We start from the raw sequence: 22381 nt of genomic DNA on the forward strand, positions 1-22381 counted from the left end.
GACCACCTTTTCAGAATTCCAGGTGTCTGGAAGCCGAGGCATTTTGGCATGGTAATTTTGGAATCCAACCTTGGTTCCCTAGTATGGTGACTGAGACAGGTTTTGATTAAATGATGGAGTCACATGGTGTCCTCAGGGCAGTGCCCAGCTAATAAGAAGCTATTAGTCAGTGCTACTTAGTTTGACCTGATTGAATTCTGCTGAGTTGCTGTTTCCTCATGAAACAGGCTTTGCTATAGTACTATCCGTTTCACTCAGCATTCTGAGAAGTCAATCCGACACAACACTACCTGGGAATGAGACAGTGTATTCATCTCCTTCCATTCTTCCCCTCTGCTATTCTAGTGGTGTTGCGTGATCACAGGTCTAACAAGTCTCCAGCAGTGAACAATAAATAAGAGACTGTTCAGATGGGAACAAGCTGGCCTTTAGCGTAAGGCTCTCCCGTCCTCAGTGGTGAGCACAGCAAGCAGGGCGAATGCGCAGGCAAAGTGGCTTCCTGTTCAGAGGTGGCACGCGGCTGCCCTCCCAGGCGGTGGCAGAGCCCCAAGCACACCTTGTCTTTCCTTCAGCTCCCTTCAAGTGTCTTCCCTCCCAAAGGCACATGGGGCGAAAACAAGGTGACAAAAAGGCAGCAGGAGAACCCGAACTGCTCTCAGACTGTCTAAACCCAGCAGCGCAGCACGTGGCAAGGAGCCTGAGCCCACCACCGCCTGTCAACCCGAGAACCCCAGCAACACAAGCCACAACAAGGCGAGATCGACCAAGTGGAGGTCCTGTTCAGATGCTGAATGTCAGTCAGCTTTTGTGTGTGGACCAGAGTGACGGAGAAGAGTGAAAAAAAATATAAATATTCAACAAATGAGCAAACTAAATGGGCACAAGAAAACAGGAAACCACAATAAATGCTTAGCAGCCAAACACATTTATTAGTCTTTTTTCTTTTTTTTTTTCCAGGAACCCAAAAATATTTTGTAGTTATAATGTAAGCAACTGAGTTGCACATAATACAATCATATCTTTCCAAAATAAAATAAAAAACTAAACAAAAACAAAAATAAGCTGTTTAAAAGCCCAAAAAAAAAAAAAACCCTTCAGAAAACTCTTATATATGCATTACATCATCTCTCAGTTTTAATGAAATGACGACGACTTAATTCCTTATTACTCAACCTGTCACAATCCAATAAAAGACCACCCTTTAGTTTTTTTTGTTTTTGACTTTTTTTTTGAAATCCAGCATGAGAAATACAGTACCTGCTATGGCAAAAAATACACATAAAATGCAACTTTTCAGCTTATTTGTACATTAGTAGAGTTTAACATTTTATTGTTTTTTAAGTGAACCAGTGATTTTAAGTACCACTATACTAAAAAAGTAAAATAAAATATAGAAAAGGGGGGCCCAGCCTGCCATGCAAGTGCACCTCTAAAGTGCCTAGTTTCTGTGTCCATGTAAAACCAGTCATATGAGGAGCAATTTCAACAGATGGGAGTCTGATTAAACCTCTATATTTAAGGAAAAAAAAAAAAAAAAGACAATGCCATATCCTCCCTTTTCTCCCCTCAAACTTGCTTAAATCCCATCATCCACTTTCTCTATCGCCCACCAGAAGAGAGAAAAGAAAGCCATCAAAATAATATTGTAAAAGCTATTTCAAGTATAAGAAAAAAACAAAACACTTCTGGTAACTTGCAGAGAGCATCAAAATTGTGCAGCCATTTAGTCACGTTTACAGGTTTTGTTTCTGTGGACAGTGTTTCAGATGAGAGGGTTTTTGCTGTACCTTCCTGTTACCTGTTTGTGTGCAAAGTTGGAAAGCTGCCTTTTAAAGATCCAGCCTCTTTCTGATGCCCTTCTCTGCACCGTCTGTGAAAGGGGGCAAGGAGAGAAGCGGGGGAGGAGGGGGCACTGAAGGGCAGCACCGCCCAAGTCACCAGGTGGTGCTTTCCCACCGCTCCTCTGCCCCCACCCCAGCCCTCCCTTCTCTGGTTCACCATCAGTGACCTCTCACTGCAGAGATTCCCATTCTTCAGTTTCCTGATTTGGTAGGATGTATTTTACTATGTAAACATAGCTCCCTAGGATTATGGAACCCACAAGCAGCATGTATCTCTCCATCCACATGGAGAAAGTTAAAATAGTCCAGAAACCTCTCCTCAGGTTGCTTCTCTTTGTCTGGTTTTAGTTACTTGAAACAGGGAGGGGGTGGGGTGGGCACAGAGTAAGTTGTAAGCAAATGATGGGAGACTTAGGAGTGGGCACAGTTGAGCTGTTTCTTTTTTTTTTCCTCCCAGAAAGGTTTTTTTTTTTTTTAAACCTGTTAAAAATGTTCCTGCACCTAAAGTCATACTGAGGTTAAGGCCAAGGGTGCAGAATCTTGTGCACGTGTCTCTGTGAGCACATTCACGGTGCATGCACCATTTTTGATGTCTTCTGTGAGATCACTGGACACACTTTGGTCACTGGTGTGTGTGCAAAGGGTGGTGGGGGATGTGTCCCAGGATAGAAGTGCAGAGATCAGCAGAGCCCTTCGGGAGCGCCCCCTAGGGACATAAGGGCAGGAAAACCTCAGGAGGGACCAGAAGAGGAAACAGATAGAAAAGGGGCCATCACACAGAGAAATAAAATCCGCAAGTTGACAGCGCCCAAATCAGAAGGTGGGTGGTGAATATGTGTGCATTTATTATCAAGTTTCTTCCCCTCAAAGGAAGTCGTCACTAGACAAAGATCAGGGAGCCCAACCTATAACGGGCTTCTTGACAGATACAGGGTTTATGTTTAAGATGGGGGGAGCTAGGGAGGCTGTGAAGAAGCTATCTCTAACGATCTATTCTGATCCTGCCTCGTGAGCGGCCAAATCTAGAAGCGCAGTAGCTGACAGATTCTTAAAAGCAGCACTTGTTTAAACTTGTTTCCCTCCACCTAATGTCAGCTTCAAGCCTTGTGGAGAGAGAACAATCTGAGGGTGCGAGCGCCTTTCAGAAAGGCTGTCCGCATGTCTCAGAGGAGTTTCCTTCCAAATAAGAAATCAACTAATTTCCAGAGCATCACAGTGACAAGGCTATGAATTCTACAGCACAAAATTGAAATGCCAGGGACTGATTCTCTTTATGATCTACAGTTACTCAAAGTGTGTATGTGTGTGTTTGAACCAAGGAAGGTTGAGAGCTCAAGGTTTCAGGGAGAAAACGTTCTGGAGTCCCTCGAGGTAACAGATCTTCCAGAAGAGAGCAATCCAGACACTCCCCACCCTGGACCCAGAGCTGAAATAGATGGCCTCCATTTCAAACAGGGTTTAAACATTGGTCTGCTGTCATTGTGTGTGGAAGGTGATAGAGAGAACGCCACCCCACTAACGCAAGTCCACTCCCCTGACCTGTTCTGCTCTTCTTAAACGTGAAAGGAAAAGAGCTGAAACTTCCTATGGCTTAAAAAAAAATGTGGAAAATATCATATTTTAGGGTTACTTTCAAAGCAAAGAAAACATTGCAAAAGTTATCCTGCTATTTACACTTTCATATTTTTCCAAGGATAACCCACTGGTGGCCAGAAAACAAGGGGAGTTAAAAGGTCTACGCTGCAGGGGAAGTGGACCTGGAGGTATTGTTTTGTGTTAGCTGAAACGTCAGAATTCTGTTGTGTGTGTGTGTTTGTCTAAAGGCAATCTAATAGATTGGAACCCTGATAAGACCGTGCCTGTGCAGGCTCGCAAGGGCACGAGGAGACTGATCAAGTCTGTTACTTGCTACAGTACTGTGAATGTCGACAGCACAAGCGCTGCATGGAAACACTGTTGCTTGCTTCATTAGGACACTGTGTGTTGCCAAAAATGCCTAGACCAGAGCAATGCAGAGGCCACGACTCACTGCAGGCAAGATCAACGGAGGGATGCTGTCAGGACCAAAAGGAGGCTGCAGGCTTTCAAACACCTCCCTGCTCACTGGCTACACAGAGTATAACTGCAAGGGCGGCAGAGATGTCAATATGGCGGAGCGGGAGGGGTTGGGAAAGAGAAGCCCCGTTGGCCTGTCAAGCAACCGTCCTCTTCTCCAGAGAGTTGCCTTACAATTAAATTCACTTAAAAACATCAAAGAAGAAAAATTAAAAAGGAGCGAGGAGGAGGAGGTTTCTGAAATTGACATAAAGATTAAGGTCAGCACGAGTGAGGCATGGTTTCCTGAGCTTGCAAGGGTTCTGAATTCAGCAAAGGGTGAGAACTTTTTTTCCAGAGAAAAGAGCAGTGGGGCAGGGTGGGGGGGCCTTCGGAGGCCTCATGCTGCACCAGGCTAACTAACACTGCACAGCTAGGATGGAGATCCTGGACCACACTGGTTGGTAGGAATGGCGCCCCCCAACCCCCAACCCCAGGAAGTGCCGGGCCGAGGCTTACAGGGCCCTGTATACCTCACTGTGCGGACCTTACTGCTTGGCTTCTCGCTCTCACTCCCCTTCCCTGCCAGCACGGGGGGCACACCATGGACACAGAAACCGTAGAACAAGGATGCAAAGCTACTTCCGCCCCCTTTCTGCCCTCTCCCCCACCCTCCCTTTGCAGAATGCATAGTTACAATTCACGTTACAAAATAAAGAAGCAATGATGACCACATATGGGACCCCCTTCTTTTTTTTGAAAAGAAAAAAAAAAATCCAACAACCTCTTCTTAAATTCAGTATCAAAATTCACATTTGCATAATAATACATTTCAAGGCCATGAGAGAGGACGGAGCTAGCACAGAAGCATCGCCCCGGGTCTTCCTGAATGAAGCTGGAGGAATCTTGCGAGGGATTGCTTTCCCCTTTGGGGAGTTCTGAGGAATTATGGAAATGGCCCTTAGCATTCACTTGATATCTCTTTAGGAGGGAGTGGGGAGAAGAGGCGGAATCGTTTAAAACAAACGTGAAACAAAGGAGGAGACACTGCGGATTTCTAATGTTGAACTACAATGGTTCTGAAGAAATAAAACATGGTTTCTGATTTTTCGCTTTTCTTTCTCAAACATGTCCAACTCATCCTTTCAAAAGCCTTTTCCTTGTGTGTAATATATACCCTGTTCGCACAAACAGCAACATTATGTGACTTCCATTTGGGAAAAGAACTGCCTTCTCAGGACACAGACTCAAAGGGTGGCCACGCGCTGCCTGCTCTGTGCACGGCAGGAGCGAGAAAATGCCTGCTCGATGTGCACAGATGCGTCACAAATCCGTGTTACCAGATTTCAATTCTCCAGTGCTTACAGGAAAACAAAAACTAAGACAGCCACAGCCACGCACGCACATATACACGGAGAAGACTAGGCAATGCTGAGAGACGTTCAACCTGCGCTCCTGGACTAAGCCAGGGTCTGTCATCTGTGCACCATCACCTCCTCGTTCCCTGTCCCAAGTCCCCGAACTTCTTCCCCATGACTGCAGTGTGCAACACTGAGGCAACTGAAAACCCACGGCTGCCATGGCAGCGGCCCAGAGAAATGCTGACTTTCCAACGGACTAAGGGGACCGTCTGTTTTATCCCAATGGGTAGGTTCTTCCTAAAACAGACGGTCTCTGAACTCACAAAGGCACATTCAGAAATACTACACTTAGGAAATTAACTCCTTGGGCAAAATTTTAAAAGGAAGTGGTGTTTTAAACACATTATCTTTTAACTCAGCCCAAGATTTCTGGCGAGACGTGCCATGCTGAATGCATCACTTGGTGAAAACTCTGCTACCTTTAAAAGGTATGTGATTTCTTTAAGGGTTCCAAAGGTTTTTTTGCTGTTTTATATAAATACCCTACCCCCCTTTTGCATTTTTGGTGGACACACTCAAGATACATTGTCTTCCTCTCCTTAAAGCTCAGCTGTCAGGCTGGTCCTGCAGCGAGGTGGCGGCTTGCCTCCCATCACCTCCCACGAGCCAGCTGCCGCCGCTCACCCAGGACTGTGCATGCCTTTAGGGAGCCCAAGGAGAAGGCCCCCCAGATGCAGTAAGAGGTCCAGGGAAGTGGGGGGCTGAAAGGGAAGGCAGGCACTCGGCTCCACAATCACACTAGAAGCCGCTCCACAGTTACTCTTTAGCTGCTCACCAGCAGCAGTGAAGGAATTCCACTTTTTGGGGGGGCGGGGGAGACACAATCCCAGCTTGTTAATATTGGCTCAAAAGGGATCAATTCCAATTGGGAATTTACTTTCCAAGCAATGATTTATAGTTTGAAAATGAAACGGAGGCACAAAGTACTTTAGGGAAACACTTTTTCAATTTAAAACAGAACACTTGCCTCTTTCTGACCTTTCTCCTTCTGTGAACAAGTCAAGCATTTGTCACAAAGAAGAAACAACAGCTGAATTCTGCAGAGACTTTTTGCTCAGGGCAGTACCATTTTTCCTGGCGTGCAGAGTTGTTAAAAACAAATTTAGATGCCCAGCTAGCTGAAGAGGAAACTATTTAAACTCTGTGAGGCAAACACTGGCAATTTCTATCACTTCTGCTATTTTGGTGGTGGCTGGAGGTTATTACAAGAGATTGCCAGTTTAAAAACCACTCAAAGGATCAAATACTTGGGAATTACTCCAGATCTAGACCAAGTGACCGTATATATGAGAATGGCATGGAGACCCAGTTGGTGGGGAGTAGGGCTGTTTCCTGACCGGTGTTCCCTTTACCATCCTGTGGGTGTCCAAGGCCTCTTCTTCTGCTGGAGCGGGCAGGGTCATTGTTCTACTTTAATTATGTTATTACTATGTTCAGAGATTCTTGAAGTCGATAATTATTCCAAATAAAGAATGTGTTGCCAGTACCTCCTTTGTCAAATTTCAGGTCAAGAAAACAATGCCATCATTAACAAACGGGGACCATCTCTGAAAATACACACACCTTTGGCACTGGCCATAAACCTACAGGCCTTATCACAGGGTGTGCACTAACTCTGGAAATAGAGGTAATATTCTATGTTTTGTAACAGACTGATGATGACCTTGATGACAGCTTATATACTTGCCTGTTTCTAGACTGTGTGGATACCCTGTACTTGGGGATAAGAAAGCAGAGAGGCTGTGGCACAGTCTGCAGCCCAGGGGGAGGGCAGCCCGTTTTCTGATTAACTGCTGAGGTCTAGAGATTGACAGTTCATTTATACACATGGGCGAGGCTATTTACATCTGCACTATCGCACATAACCTTATTTGTACACTTGGGGAGGGGGGGGAACCAAGATTTCTCTTTGTAGTAACATTAAGAAGTGTAGTTAATGCATATACATGAAGTATGGCAAAACACTGGAAGAAAGGTTTTTTTTTTAATACCAGCTAAAAATGGATCTCTATTCCTAAAGATGTAATAGATAAGTAAAAGCAGAGGAAAAAACCCAAACTCAGAACAATGACCTAGAGTGCTGCATGTTGCATTTGAACTCTGAGGATGGGGGCGAAGGGGACCTTTTCTGCATAAAGACTCAATTGTATTGTTCCCGAATCTGAGAGATGACTATTATAGCCAAATCTGCTGAAAACATCCTGTTTACATGGCAGAGAAAAGGCTAGGCCTAAATGTTCTGCTCAGCACACACGACATCTTCATTCTGTTTAAGAGTCAAGATGGCAGAAGAGAGGAAAAAATAGAATGAAAAAGTACACAGCATCAGAGGTCAATATGGAATCTGGCTGTTAACCTTACAAAAACTGCCCCCTCCCCCCACAAAAGTGGTGAAAGTGAATACTTGTAATTAGTTAATAGCCTGTGGAATTTTAGCTTCTGCTAGCTATATTAACAACAGCTCTCTTTCAAATTCTTAAAGAGATTTCTCTTTTTTTTCTTTCTGCATATCCTTACACACCACATTCAACCCATAGGAACTTGGAAGAACCCATTGCTAACTTATGCTACATTCACATCAGAAGAGGTGGGTAAGTTCTTAGAAAAGGAGTCATAGTAATCACAAATCAAGATGCTAAAACAGACTGAATGGCAACTGAGGCGTAATGTTGACTGACTGGGGGACACTGATGGAAGACTGTGCTTTGGAACTTTAACTTGCAGCGCTGCTAAGTTAACATCCATGAATGCTGTAAATGAGAGAGATCGAGGGCTGGGGACTGGAGAATCTGAGATGCCACATGGACCATCCATTTCATCACAGTGTCTCGGAGATCTGTACTTTTTTTTTTCTTAAACACCTAAAATTAGGTCATGGCACTGGATCTCAATTGCCTGGGGAGGTCCCCAGTCTAATGGAAGACTTCCCTTCCCCTTCTAGTGCTTCCTTCCTTTTGGCCACTCATGTGGTCAACAGAAACCAAGTTCATGATATTTGAGAGCTGGACACCTCTGGCCACTGGTAATCAAGTGTCTTAAAAAATGACAGGAACCTGGTAAAAACTGGAAAGTTCAAATGTACATGATCAAAATGTTCATAAAGTAAATCTGTGTAATGCGAGGTGACCAGCAAGCCCCCGAACCCATGCCAGAACGTGGTGGAAGAAAAGATGCTTCCGTCGCGTATCTAAGTGTCCTGAAGCCATCTGACCTCCCAGCAGAGATGGATCTTGCCAAGGAATATGGTGGAAAAGAAAAGTTTTTCTCTTCCATTGTATCCTCACTATATCCTGTTCTTAGGTCACTGCCAACCAGTAAAGCAAAGCTTCCAGCAACGCGATAAGGAAAAGGGGGCTTGACGGGAAAGGGAAGAGACACAGGACAAGAGCAGAAAAATAGGAACCCCTTCCTACTGGCCTGACACAAAGAGCCGTTCCAAGTCACCGCAGCTGTCACTCGAGAAGCTGATGCACAGCGCCAGGAAGGCCCTTGGCATCCCACATAATCGAGACATAAGAGCGTACTTTTCATTTCCTTGATTTCTGTTTAATGACTTTGCATTTAGCCCACTGCCTCTGGGGCCTGTCCAGAACCACTCCGATTTCTGTAACGGGTGGGCATCTCACCGTCTGGAGGGACGAGACCACATGCACATACACACGCGTTCCCCCTGCTCAGGATGTCTGAGTGTATGTACGAAGGCACTAAAGCGGTTTTAGAGAAATTGCAGGCAGCAACCCCACCCACTCCCTTTACCTGTTGAGCTGGAGTTTCTTTCCCCACCGGGAAGCTTAGATGTTTAAAAGCAGCTGTGGTCATGCTTGGGAATTCTAACCCCTGGCCCCAGGAGGGAATACAAAAGGAGAATTCAACATCACCAAAAACTGACAGGAAATACTCCACATCTCCGGCTGAGGGATGGGGATAATTAAGCAGCAGATCTTCAAAACAGCAATTAAAATGAGCATAACAGTAGCTGGGAGCTAAAAAAAGTAAAATCACTTGTTCCTTATTAGATTCTTCTACTATTTTCTCCTCCTCCCTTAGCAAACGGAGGTAAGACACACATTCTTCATTAATAGAACAGTCCATAGATATTTTTCTTCTAGTAATGCCTACATTTAAAATTTGTTCCAAAAATTATTAACCTATATTTCCTAACTCTTTACATAGATTCTCAGCAATCCAACCATAATATTTTACAGATTAGAGCTACTATTTTTTTTTTAAGCTGTTGTTTCTTTCTTCCTTTCTTTTGTTGCTGGGGTTGGGGAGACAGGGAGAAAGGTTCCTTTGAATAAAAATAAAAATTCCTCGGGGAGATTTTAGCTCAGTCTTAAATGGAAAGAAATAAAGTGATGGCAGTCCCATTTATATACACCAAACACTCTCCCATTAAATTATACATAATTTGAAATGAATCCATGATAGAGCTCTTATAAAGTTTAATCCTTCTCCCATATTTTTTAAGATAGTCAATTTACTTGTTGCTGCTAAATTGATAATTTTTAAAAAATATTTCTATGTGTTTTAAAATGTATGATCCCCAGTATGACAATAACTTTTGGAATCTTTACTTTTTACATTTTTTAAAGTAAAAATTGTTTAAACTTTCTGAAGTTTCAGGAACTTGTAAAAGTTTATTAACAGGAAAGAAACGGCCGTCTATCTAGGATAAGATACGGTTAAATAAACCATCTTCCAAAAACTGGCTTCCTACCCTAGAATTCCTGAGAATGCTTGCAAATTTTAAAGCAGGAAAATAAATGTTAAAAACAAAAACAAAAAACACTGTTAAATGCTCCCAGAGTTAGTCTTCATCTAAAATATATATTTATATGTATATATATACGCACTTTTTGGTCTTTTTTTAAGTTTTTAGTTTTTTTCCCTTTAAGCTTATGATGGAAGAACATTTTAGCTTCTCATGTTTATTTTTTTTTTTTACATATTTCAAATCCCTCATTATGTCTTGTAAACAAGAGGGGCTCTAGCACCCGGCTTTCACCGTAGTATCGTAAGGAACTCAACTAACCCATAGTGCAGGTCAAGGAACCAACAGGCAGGAAGAGAGGAGGGTGGGGCAGAACACGGCAGGGGACCAAGAGCGGCAGTGGACAGTCACCACAAGCTCGTGTGAGCCTCCAGACACACAGCCGGCCCAGGGACATTCAGAGTTAGCCTTCTGTGGATATCTGAACACAGCTGCTCTTCAGCTGGAGGTCACCACGCATGGCAGGGTTTTGCCCTCCCCCACGAAGACAGCGATCGGCGGGGGCTGGAAGGAGACGTTTTGTGCGTGGGCAGAGTGGAAGGGGCGTGGTGGCGATGGAACCGGAGGGCACAGTTAGTTTTCTACAAGGCATCCAATGGGACCAAACCAACGCTGGGAACTCGAGTCTGACCACCCACCCACGAAGGGCTCAGAAAGACTTGAGTGAGCCAACGCTCACTTGAGTTACGTGTGTCAATCTCTTTTGAGGCTAGGTTTATCAACAGAGTAAGCCAAGAGGACTACGGAATTCCCATTCTTTGTCTCACAAAATCATTTAAATGCAAATAATTAGCTTTTGCCTTTTCCTATACACACCCACCCACCCACCCACCCACAGACCCAAGCTATAAGTCAAATACATTATTAGGCATTGTTGTATCCTTCACTAAAGATGCTAAAGAAAGAAAAACTCCCTTGTCCTCACTAGCAGCAAGTTATGGAGGACAGTAGAGGTCTGCTCCCACCAAGGGTTGGAATGGGCAGGTATTTGCTGGTACAGAATGTCGGCACTTTATGTTAAACAGTATAATGCAGACTGGGGTGTCCACACAAGTGCTAGCACGTCACCGGCACACGTCCCCCTCCCCCCGCCCCGCCAGCCATCTGCTTTGTATAAAGGGGTACCCCTTCAGGTCTGCTGTAACTCTTCACAAAAAGCAGTTTGATACATTTTGATTCCAACTTAAGTACATACATGTTGGTGATAACTGTGGATTAAAAGTTGCCCCCTATTCAGCCCAGAGTACTACTACATTGATGCTTAAAAAAAAAAAGTCTTTAAATACCGAAATAAAAAAAGCAACATTACAAGGGGAAAAAAAAAAAAGAGGTCAAAACCAAAAAAAGGTGCAATACTTAAAAAGTCTTTGCTAAGTTATACCTGCCTAAGCAAAACCACATACACAGGAAATACACAACACAGAGAAACAAAAGGAAACGCTTGAAGTACACACTGGTTTAAGAACATTCGTTAAGTAAACGTTTCTGTCAGTGATGGCCCGGTGCTGTAACACGCCGCGGCCTGGCACAGGTAACGCTCAGCAAGAAGGGAGCAGAGAGGAGGAGCTGCAGATGCTTGCAGGAGGCTGCTCACAACCTTTTGTTTGTTTGTTTTCATAAAATAATAGAGAACCAAGAGAAATTTTAAATTCAGCATTACCTGACTTTCCGACCCACTTCTCATTCCTGATTACACAAGAAAGGGGAAATAAGTTTTTTTTTTTTGCATTTGAGACATCACAGCACTAAAAACTGTCTTATCCTCTGTTCCCATTCAGACTAACAAAAAGGCCAGCATGAAATTGAATGGATATTCAGATGTGCCCAATGGCCACTTACTTCCCAAAACAGAAATAAACACACAGTTGCTCCAAGAGGTACCTCCTGTTCTCCTGGCTTTGGGGACTTGGCAGTGCTCCACTCTACTGCTAGGTCAAAAGAAAAGCTACAGAAAACTCACTCGGGCTACTTCGCAGATGTAAAGGAACTCCCTGCTTTCTTCATTAAAAAAGCACTCTGTTCATCTCAATACAGCCCAACGGGGTGGCTTCAGCAGCAGCGGATCCCCGAGGTGCTCGTGCTCCTGTGTTCTCATAGTTAAAAAACAAAATAAAATAAAAATAAAAAGCAGATGGCCGGCCAGCCAGCCTGCGGACTGTCAGCAATGCAGCTTTCTGAGAAATCGGGGGTGGGGAGGAAGAGGAGGACACAGGCACACAACACACACACAGAGACAGAGAGAAGGATGCACGCGAATGCACATGAACACACGTGCACACACATACCAGAACGAGCATGCCTGGGCAGTTACATGTGCCAGAACACACTGGTATTTATCAACCAGCCAATCACAAATTTTTTCCTTTTTTTTTTTTTTTAAGGTTTTTTATGTTTTTGTTTTTAAAGTGAGGCTCCGTCAAGTCTTCCCTCCCCCACCCCAACAATGCTTTTGAATTCCCCTCCCTCCCAAACATGGTAGACCTAAGGACGGAAACACACCCAGTGCAAACAAAGTTAAAAAGCTATTTTTTTTTCAGTATATATGTTTCTTAGCAACAACTTCCATATAACATGAAAAAAGTGAAAAACTAGAAACTAATTTTTTTAATTTTTTTTTGTGTTTAAATTTAAATGGTATGTGTACTTGCTTCACATTGTCTTTCTAGGTTGGCGTTCATGATTCAAGTATTTCAAGAGTGATATGTTCTCTTTTTGGATTCATATTCCAAACGAAAAAACTGAAGTTAGAAGGGAGGCAACTATGTGCTCAGACAGTCTGTCAATGACCCACCTTTTTTTTTTTCCTCTCTCCGTTTTCTTTTTTCCTTTTAAAAATGTATTTATTGCAAGTTGAAAAAAAAAACGAAAAGGTCAAGTTAGTGCTGCTGCTGTTCCAAAAAAGGTCACGAGGTCAGAGTTGAAAGTTCTAAGTTCAGATTGAATCCGACCCTCCTCCCAGAAGGTCACCAGGTAGTAAAGGAGCAGGGCTGCCCATCCTATGAGGGTCTTCCACGGTCGGGACTCCCCACAAGCTAGAAGAGTAGTTGGGGGGGCCCCACAATGAAGCGCCGGCAAGGTCGGCCCCACTGCCGCCACCAGCACCGCTGCTCCACTGCCCGAGCCCTGTGGACCCACCGAAAAGATTCAGAGCAGGTCCGACGGGATCTGACTGGGTCTGGCCGGTCTCCAGGGACTGCCAGCCCGCGGCGGGCGCACTCGGGGTTGCCGCAGGTGTAGGGGGCTGAGCTTGTGCCAGAAAGCGGCTGACTTCGTCATCAGTGGCAAACTCAGCCAGGATGGTAGTGTTTCCCAACACACACCTGGAAAAAAGGGGAGGGAGAAAGCTATGCATCTGAGGAAGGTCTTGAAGCAGGCATGGAGACGGAGTATTCCGAGTCCTCGCTACTCAAAGAAGCGCGTCTGTCACCGGCAGCTTCCACATCCCCAGGATTGGAGCATGTCTTTTAACCAGACCACCAGGTGACTGAGAAGTACTGATTTAGAGCAGTAAAGTATCACTCGATCTCAAGATACCCAAAGACTACTGGACGACACGATGTAGCAATATCCCTTGGGATACAGAATCTGCTTGTCAAGTCAAATATTGGGCCTCTTTTTTCCCTTGGAGGTAAAAGATCACAGCCCAAAGCATTAAGGTGACCCAGCTCCAGAAATCGGAAGCGCTGCTTCACCTCAGGGTGGGCTCATTGTCTAAGCCTCCCATCGCTTGCTTGTTCTGTGTGTACCTTTCTATTGTGGCACTTGCAGCCACGGGGAGTCAGCTCCTCCCTGTTCACCACCTTGACGGTGGTGGGAAGGAGGATGGTCAGAGTCTGATCCAGCCCCACCTACTGTAGGCAGAACTAAGACCACAATATTTCATCACCACCCACGAAGAGGCCAAAGCAAGCAGCGAGAATCTATTATGAAAAGGGACAGCACTTACAGTGTCTCATTTCTAAATAGTGGCTTTGTTTTATGGTATTAAAATGTACAAATCCGTTACTTTTGGAATTCTGATTCTCGGGTACACATATGACACCCATGCTTACGTAGGCAGATGAGATCAGCCACCTCAGTATGCAGGCAGCTGGTCACGTGATGCCACCGCCTGTGTGCACGTCCTGTGCATCCCTGTTTCATCAAGCACATGCCTGGGTACTCACGTGAGCCTCCTCATGCGTTGTCTGTCTCAGGGAAGGCAGGATGGGTACTCACATGTGCAGTGCAGTTTGGGCCTTGGCCGCCTCCTGTTTGGTGCTGTATCGGATCAGGGCAGTGCCCTGGGTTAGGTTCAGATGGAATGTCAGCAGTGGGCCATGCTGCATGCAGATGGTTCTCAAGGTTGACCCATCAATCTAAAGAGTAATGACAGTCATGAGATAAAAACTGGAGTGGGGTGGGAAAGGAAGTCAGGGGACCTTTCTTGTATTTGCAAGTGAGGAGGGGTTCCGGTTCGTAACTAACAGCCTCAGTACTAAATCAGTTTTGGAGAGATGACTGAAGAACTGGAGACAGGGGAGTTGCACTGGACTCCCCTGAATACACTGCGCTGAATACAGGGTCTTCAAAGCAAATCTCAAGACAGTCAAAGCACTGGGTTCAGATCTCCTGTGCCCATTTTGCAGATAAAAAATGTCTGCATAAATACAGCTCAAAACAAAAGGCATACGATTCATTCAACCTGTAGTCTATTTTCCTTAAGAGGTAAATGAGTGAACCTGTGTTGTTTGGTAGAGCCTTAAAACACAGAAATAAAATGGTTAACCAAATAAGAATTTAAGAAAACATGCAAGGTTCTGAGCAACATTATTAATGTAGTATTCTTCCTCCAATCTCACAAAAAGCTGAAGAGAAAGACACAAACAAGGAAGGCACTGCTAACCATCTGACGACATAGAATGCTGATGGATGCCCTCACTCAGACAACTCTGATGCCTTCTTCTTCCTACTCTGGCCATCCCAAGGACAGACTCCACTTCTGCCTACTTCTCTGTGCTCTCTGCTGCCCGTGGCCAAGGTGACCAAAGATTACAGGCACTCACCCTATCAGACAGCATGAGGATGTTCAGCGATTTGGGACAACTGCCCTTCCTCACCTATGACTTAAGAGAACAAAACTGTTGATTCACTCTGGTCGATGCATTTGTATTCAGATCTTCACTAGGTTTACTTGAGATGCTCAGTCCAACCTTTTGGTTCATTTTGGGGGAAGGGAAACAAATTACTACCAAAACAGCCTTAAAAAGTTGTGTTCCTGGCAGCAGTGGTGGAAACATTCTGTGGTTTTACCATGGAAATCCTGCAGGATGAAAACTGCCAGTCTCACCATAATTCTTAATAGAAAATAACTGAAGAAAAGCTCTCAGCATTTATAAATGACAATTGACTGTATCAGCATGTCAGTATGTGTCACAAGTGATTTCTCAGGATAGATGTTCTCTCAATAAACTGTAGGTGATGACAAGTAAATTTATCCTAGTCCCCAAAGATGTGACCCTATAACTTTGTTTTAAGCTATGGTTGAGATTAATGTGCTATTAGGTCTTTCTGATTTTTAAAATGACTCAATTCTAATACAAACTCAGTCAAACCCTGTATTCATTTATATACAAATATTAAGTACCATTCTTCTTTTCAAATTTTATTTTTAAATTAAAATTTAATTTTAATTATTTTAATTAATCAATTGGTCTAGATGATTTACAGTATTATATTAGTTTTAAGTGTATAATAGTGATTCACAATTTTTATAGATCACCCTCCACTTATAAAATACTGGCTATATTCCCTGTGTTGTACAATATATCCCTGCAGCTTATTTCTTTTATACATAGTAGTCTGTACTTACTATTTTTCATATGATAATACAGGCTCCTTTCAACACTGCTTCTCTCATCCTAACCATATCACACCCACCACACTGTGACGACTTAGAAATAATGAGGCATATATAGCTCTGAGGATGGTTATATAAAATGTTCATACTTCAGTCAACTCTTAGCTAAATAAATAACCCAGGAACTTCAGCTGAGCTGATTAGATATGGAAATTAATCCAGACAGTTTCTCATGTTAACTGTATTTAGAAAACTGTCTATCTCAGTGTGAATCTTAAAATACAAGCCCTGGCCTTACTCCCCACAAACAGATGCACTGGGCAAACACAGAGGAGAACCTGCATTTCCCCACGAGGGTCACAACGCACGTTAGCATATTCAAGGGCCTAAGAAGTCTTACAGTAAAGGTGTCTGCTTAATTTTGTCTAATCAAGTATATATTTCAAACATATTAGGCCAGAGACCTATTATTATCCTATGGGAACAGTCTGGAAAATGCTAGCTTAGTAAGGTGTGAATGAATCCATTTATGAATTAAATGTCAGACAATTCACTCAATGTGTCAAGGGGAGGGAGGTCTAATTGACTTCTTTTTAACAAGGTGCTGTTAAAGGTTGTGCTGTCAAGTCCAAATGAAGACCATGGGCTCAGTTTCCATGGGTTCATTTCACTTCACTGAGTACTCAACATCTGTTGCTACAAACGTGTCAGTTACCAGGCAACTCAAGTGAAAGAGAGGGTGATCTGGTGCAAATGAAACCCCACCACTGTAACAACAACCCAGAGAGCACATCCTGGTGAGAGAGAATCAGTAATGCCATCTACACAGAAGAGGACAATGGATGGAAAAGCAAGAGCACACGTGTGGCATTTCAGTCACGAAATCCACACACTCCTTCTCTGCAGAGCTTTATGGTTAGTCGTGTATGAATGAAGCACAGAAATGGTTGACAGGGAGCCTGAAGTCCTGTTGAATGAGCAACACAAAAACAGGTAACTTTTTTTGCTTGGTTCCAGATTCTGACAAGGCAGATACACAAAGCAAGTTATCTCTGCTAAACAGAACTCATCAGATAATACCATCTTACACTCACTATTTATAAACTAGATGTGTTAACATCACCATGGAGGCAGGCGTGAAGCCGAGTGGCCAACACCGTCTCCTCCCTGCCCCGGCTCAGAAGTAGGCTTTGGGCATTGGTTGGGGAGACTCACCAGGAAGTAAATGAACTCTCCCATCTGCTAAACCCCCACATCTCCGAGTGTCTCTCTCTTAATACAATCAAGTCCCAGCCAGAAAATCCCAAGAAAGCATGATTACCTGTGGAGTGAGATTGTGAAGAACCAGCCAGTAACTAGGACGAACTGAACCACCATCACTCCAGGTAGAGGCTGGAAGCAACCAGAAAGAAGGATCAGGAAGAAGGAACAAAAAAATTAAGGCGGCCACATGTGAGAAACATTTTCACAGAGCCCACACATGTTTCTTCCCTCCTTTTATAAATCATCTTCTGGAACTCCCCTGGCGGTTCAGTGGTGAAGAATCCACGCTACCACGCAGGGTTTGATCCCCGGTATGGGAACTAAGATACCACATGCCCTGGGGCAACTAAGTATGTTCAACTACTGAGCCCATACACCGCAAGGAAAGATCCTGGATGACGCCACTAAGACCTGATGCAGCCAAATAAGTAAATGTATTTTTTAAAAAAATCTTCTCCTTTCTGCTTCACTCTGACCCGCTTTATCCTGTCACTCAACAGCCAGTTCTCTTCTCCTAGACTGTGATCCTACACACTCTTATGCCTTATTTGCAAGACAACATTTGGCTCCCAAGGTTCTCATCTTTACTCCATCAAGACCTTGGGAGTTCTCAGGTCCCTGTGCCTTTATAGGCTGATTTCAATTTTCTACTCAAGAGGTACTTTTTCCTCTACCCAACAACCATGATTTCCTCTCCTGTGAAGACGTCATGCCTTCAACTGTGTGTGAGCATGAGTCTCTTGTGTTGGAACAATGATGCTCCCTCTGGCAGCTCCTCACCGGAGGCGAGCCGTGAGTCCTGTGTCCCCCACCCCCTGACTGAGCGGGGTGCTGTGCTGCTCCAGGGAGATGATGGTTTGGGGTTGGTCAGACCGGGAGGAGGGCGGGGCAGCGGTGTAGTGTTCCTTGAGGAAATATGGTTTTTCCACATCTTGTTGGAGAGATGAGTGGGGTTGTGTCCTATGGGATCTGGGGACCATGTTGATTTGTAATCAGGAAACTTTGCTGTAAGAAGAGAAAAAGAAGGAGGAAATAAGGTTAGATACATCAGTTTTGCCAACAAACACGTGTATATTTTACATATACACACAGATAAATACAGTTTTACAGTCTAAGTAGATGTTTGAAGAATAACAAAATAACATTGTTCTCTGAGTTTATATAACATAAATTCTCAGTGACTATTACTCTGAATTGACATATTAACACATGAGTTAAAGAATTAACTCTCAGACACTTAGTCTTGTCCGACTCTTTGCGACCCCATGGATTGCTAGGCTCCTCTGTCCATGGGATTTTCCTGGCAAACATACTGGAGTGGGTTGCCATTTCCTCCTCCTCCAGGGGGATCTTCCCGACCCAGGGATCGAACCTGGGTCTCCTGCATTGCAGGCAGACTCTTTACTGTCTCAGCCACCAGGGAAGCCCAAAGAGTTAATAAGGTAACTAACTGCTGCTGCTGCTAAGTCGCTTCAGTCATGTCCGACTCTGCGACCCCATAGACGGCAGCCCACCAGGCTCCCCTGTCCCTGGGATTCTCCAGGAAAGAACACTGGAGTGGGTTGCCATTTCCTTCTCCAATGCATGAAAAGTGCAAAGTGAAAGTGAAGTCGCTCAGTCGTGTCTGACTCTTCTTGACTCCATGGACTGCAGCCTACCAGGCTCCTCCGCCCACGGGATTTTCCAGGCAAGAGTACTGGAGTGGGTTGCCATTGCCTTCTCCGAACTCTCTACCGCTTCTTAACTAAATACAATCTGCAAAGGAAGATAAATTCAAGGAAATCACCCTTAAAGCCATCAGTCTTACAGATATCAAAGAATGTGAACCCTGGAAGAACTAAAGTATTTATCCTATAAATACTTATTGATTGAATGGAAACTACACTAAAAATTATACTTTTCTTGATCCAGAATAGTAGACAGCAACATTCAAATGGATTTTAAAATTACAATCAACAAATATTCACTAAGCGCTTAGTTTACTTTAAGGCCCTAAATCAGTGCTATGGGTAATATAAACAGTTATTCTCAAGAACTTCAAGTTCAGATGGGAAGATGGAACAGATGAACACAGAGTTGTAACCCCAGGGAACATATTTGCTCAATACGTGGAGGAGAAAGACAATGCTGGGCTCTCAGCAAAGACTGTGCCAAGATAAGTCTTGAAGGATTGATATAAATGGATGGGCTCAGCGAAACAGGAAAACACAAACCAAGGTTCAACTTGAACTCTCTCTGGACCAAATACATTTCCCTGCAATTGTGGCCGAACAATTCCTGGGGCAGAGAGGTACAGGAGGCCATACAGGACAACCAGGGGCTGACCCAAGTTTTAGATACCATCAGTTTTGCAGCAGATTTAGTAGGTAGTATTCAAACGAGGGTCAGAACCTGTGTGACAGCACAAAGAATGGAAGAGCTGAAATGGATGTGAGAGAGAAGAAAGCACTTGGGAGGCGTTATCAGTGCCTGAATCCTGCGAGCAGGGGAGACAGGAAAGAGTAAGGAAGAGGCTAAAGCGAAGAGATGCTGCAACTAAGGGATGCACGACAGCACCACTAAGCAGTGAGAGTTTAGTTATGAAAGAAAGACAATTTGGGGGTGGGGAGGAGGTATATGTTCAGTTTTAAACAAGTCCAGGTGATGCGTGGGGTCACCTCTCAGGGGATCATCTGCTTGTAAAAAAGGGGTGTGGGCAGTTACAGGAATAAGAGGTGAAAACGAATTTTTACATGTAAAGGCAGAAGTCCTAGGCCTTCAGTCCTACATTGGTACCTCTTAAAAATCGGACACAGGGGGCTTCCCTGGCAGTCCAGTGGTTAAGACACTGAGCTTTCACTTGAGGGAACTAAGATAAGATCCCTCAAGCCACATGGTACAGTCAAAAAGAAAAATGCAAAAACAAAACTATGAACTCTGGGTGAATGAGGTGTCACTGTAGGTTCATCAACTGTGACAAATGTACCACTCTGGTCGAAGTCCTATGAAAGAATGATGGAGGGTGGTGTGCAGAAACATGGAACATGGAGCTGGCTCCTTTACACACTCACTCAGACCTGCAACAAACTCTATCAGCTCTTTGAGTCTCAGTTTCTTCATCTACAAAATGGGATAATAGCAGGAACTTCCCCACAGATTTTGGTGAAGGTAAGATAAGAATTTATGCTCAAGGCTTAGCATGCTGCATGGTCTGCAGGAGCATTCGATACATGAGGCTACTGTACCGTCAGCACGACGCAGAAGTGGAAACAAAAAGAAGGCAATCTATAAGGTCATTAACCTGCAGTGTCTTGGTAGGTAGCCAATTTGTTTTACTTGCATTTACTTGGACAAAGAGCAGAAGCCTTAATGACTTCAATGGCTTAAGGTCCAACTTTTGCAAGACCAATGCGCCAATTACTAATGACTGGTTTACCAATCTGTAAGGTGTTGTGCTAAGTAAGTGACTTCAAAGGCTTTTTTATATCCATTAAGTTTTCCATTCCCAACTGTCTTTAAAAACAAAACAAAACACACACACAAACACACACACAAGGAACTCAGCAAATGTTGTAGAATTAACCAAGGTCCTCTTTTTTCCCCCTTGGCCATCTGCCCTTAGCCTTTGTCTGTAAGTGGAAGAATTTTTAGAGAAAAGCAAGCTCTAATTGGCTGCCTTAGAAATAACAAGCTGAACTTAACTGGTTCTTCCCATGGCCCCTGATTTTCTTGGCAGACCGGTTAAAAGAAAAGCACTTGTGTCATCAGGATATAACCTCTGTCCTCACAACACCCACAGCTCCTTGCAATGATGTCACCATCTGCCTTGGTCCTAAATGGTATTTGTCTCATCCTGCCTCTGTGAGCCTTCAAGTTCCCCAGGGACGCGGCCTATATGAGAGGTGTCTCTCCATCTATGCTGACCTGTGTTGTTCAGCTGCTATAATTTATTCCTTAAGAAATAAACACCAATTTCCTTTGTACAACGCAACCTGATAGGAAAGTGCTAGCCAGAGGGGAAGAAACAGGTCACACACCTACCTGAAGTGCTATGAACGTTGGTAAAGGAGTTGTCAGAGGCACTGTAGGGCCAGGCACCAGGTGAAGGCAGCGAGGTGTTGAGGGAAGAATTAGACCCTTTAGATGACAAATGAAGAACGAGATGAAAAAACTGCAGATAAGTATCAGTGGAACTAGTCAAATCTTGAAGTATTTTATTTGACCTTTGATAAAAGGAAGGACAATCTAAAAAATAAGCATGAAAAACAAAGCTACCTAGTCCTGCATTTCCTGGTGTAATTACTAGACACCAGAGAATGCAAATGAAGCCAGAGACTGCCAAACAGGAAAATACTGGGTGCTGGATAAACATGAGGGGTTTCACTTATTTACCTGTGGTGTTATCCCGCAGAAGTTGGTGGTCAGTATCTACAATGGGAGATGTGGCTGTACCCCCCAGCACACTTCCTGGGGTGACATAGGGGTCAGATTCAGGGTCAATGTTTTGGATACCTTTCCATGGCACTCCTGGTTGGAATTCTGAGACAAGGAGAACAAATATTAGATTGAGGTAGGAAATTGTTCAAAATATGGTCAAGTAATTTTTTGATACAAGACATCGGTCTATGAAAAGTCTAAATTCTGAAGGTATTTTAGCTCAGATTTTCATTATAAAAAAAAAAGTCAGCCTGAACACATGCTTTGCCGGCAGCTCTGCCGTGCTGTCATCACATGTTCACCCACTTCCTCTCTGTGCCCGTTAACTCGATGCCAGAGACAGTGGCAGACCCTGCTCCTGCCCTTCTGGCTCCCAGGCCAATGCAGGCCCGAGGGCAGGGAGGCAGGACCGAGTAGTGTGGTGCTCAGGACAACTGGGGGGACATCAAGGTGAAAACTGGGAGAATATCTGAGCTGGACAGGAGATACTTCTGCTTTATCTCACTGGGAAATTGGCTCAGATGCACAAAAGAAAACACAGATGATCACTGCTCCTGGAAGGACCAGGGAAAACCGACAGGAATCGTTTGGCTTATCATCAGAAGGCCTAGAATATATGTGTTCACAATTTCTTTATATCATATTTAAAGCTTTATATCATATTTTATATATCATATATACCTTTATATCATATTTAAATCATATGACAGAATTAATAAACTTTTATGTTCCAAATCATAAGAAAGAAGAATGGTATGTAGTATATATGAATAATATGCATTAATAGAGACTA

The 22381-nt window shown here is 43.8% G+C and overlaps 1 protein-coding gene across 19 annotated transcripts in view; it reads right to left on the reverse strand.

Annotated features, from left to right (window-relative positions):
• Positions 1–906: 906 nt before the first annotated feature.
• Positions 907–22381, reverse strand: part of TNRC6B (trinucleotide repeat containing adaptor 6B) — a 260774-nt gene continuing 239299 nt past the window's right edge. For 18 of the 19 annotated variants that reach the window (XM_055566764.1, XM_055566736.1, XM_055566702.1 and 15 more), the window contains 6 exons: positions 21544–21690; positions 21193–21288; positions 17953–18177; positions 17231–17301; positions 14289–14428; positions 907–13390 (listed from right to left, as the gene is read on the reverse strand). In XM_055566764.1, the coding sequence (XP_055422739.1) occupies positions 13003–13390; positions 14289–14428; positions 17231–17301; positions 17953–18177; positions 21193–21288; positions 21544–21690 (1067 nt within the window). In that variant the 3' untranslated portion in view covers positions 907–13002. The remainder of the gene's footprint in view (positions 13391–14288; positions 14429–17230; positions 17302–17952; positions 18178–21192; positions 21289–21543; positions 21691–22381) is intronic. The other variant, XM_055566695.1, reaches the window with a different exon arrangement.

This window comes from Bubalus kerabau, chromosome 1, assembly GCF_029407905.1.
Source record: "Bubalus kerabau isolate K-KA32 ecotype Philippines breed swamp buffalo chromosome 1, PCC_UOA_SB_1v2, whole genome shotgun sequence".
NCBI classification, from domain to species: Eukaryota; Metazoa; Chordata; class Mammalia; order Artiodactyla; family Bovidae; genus Bubalus; species Bubalus kerabau.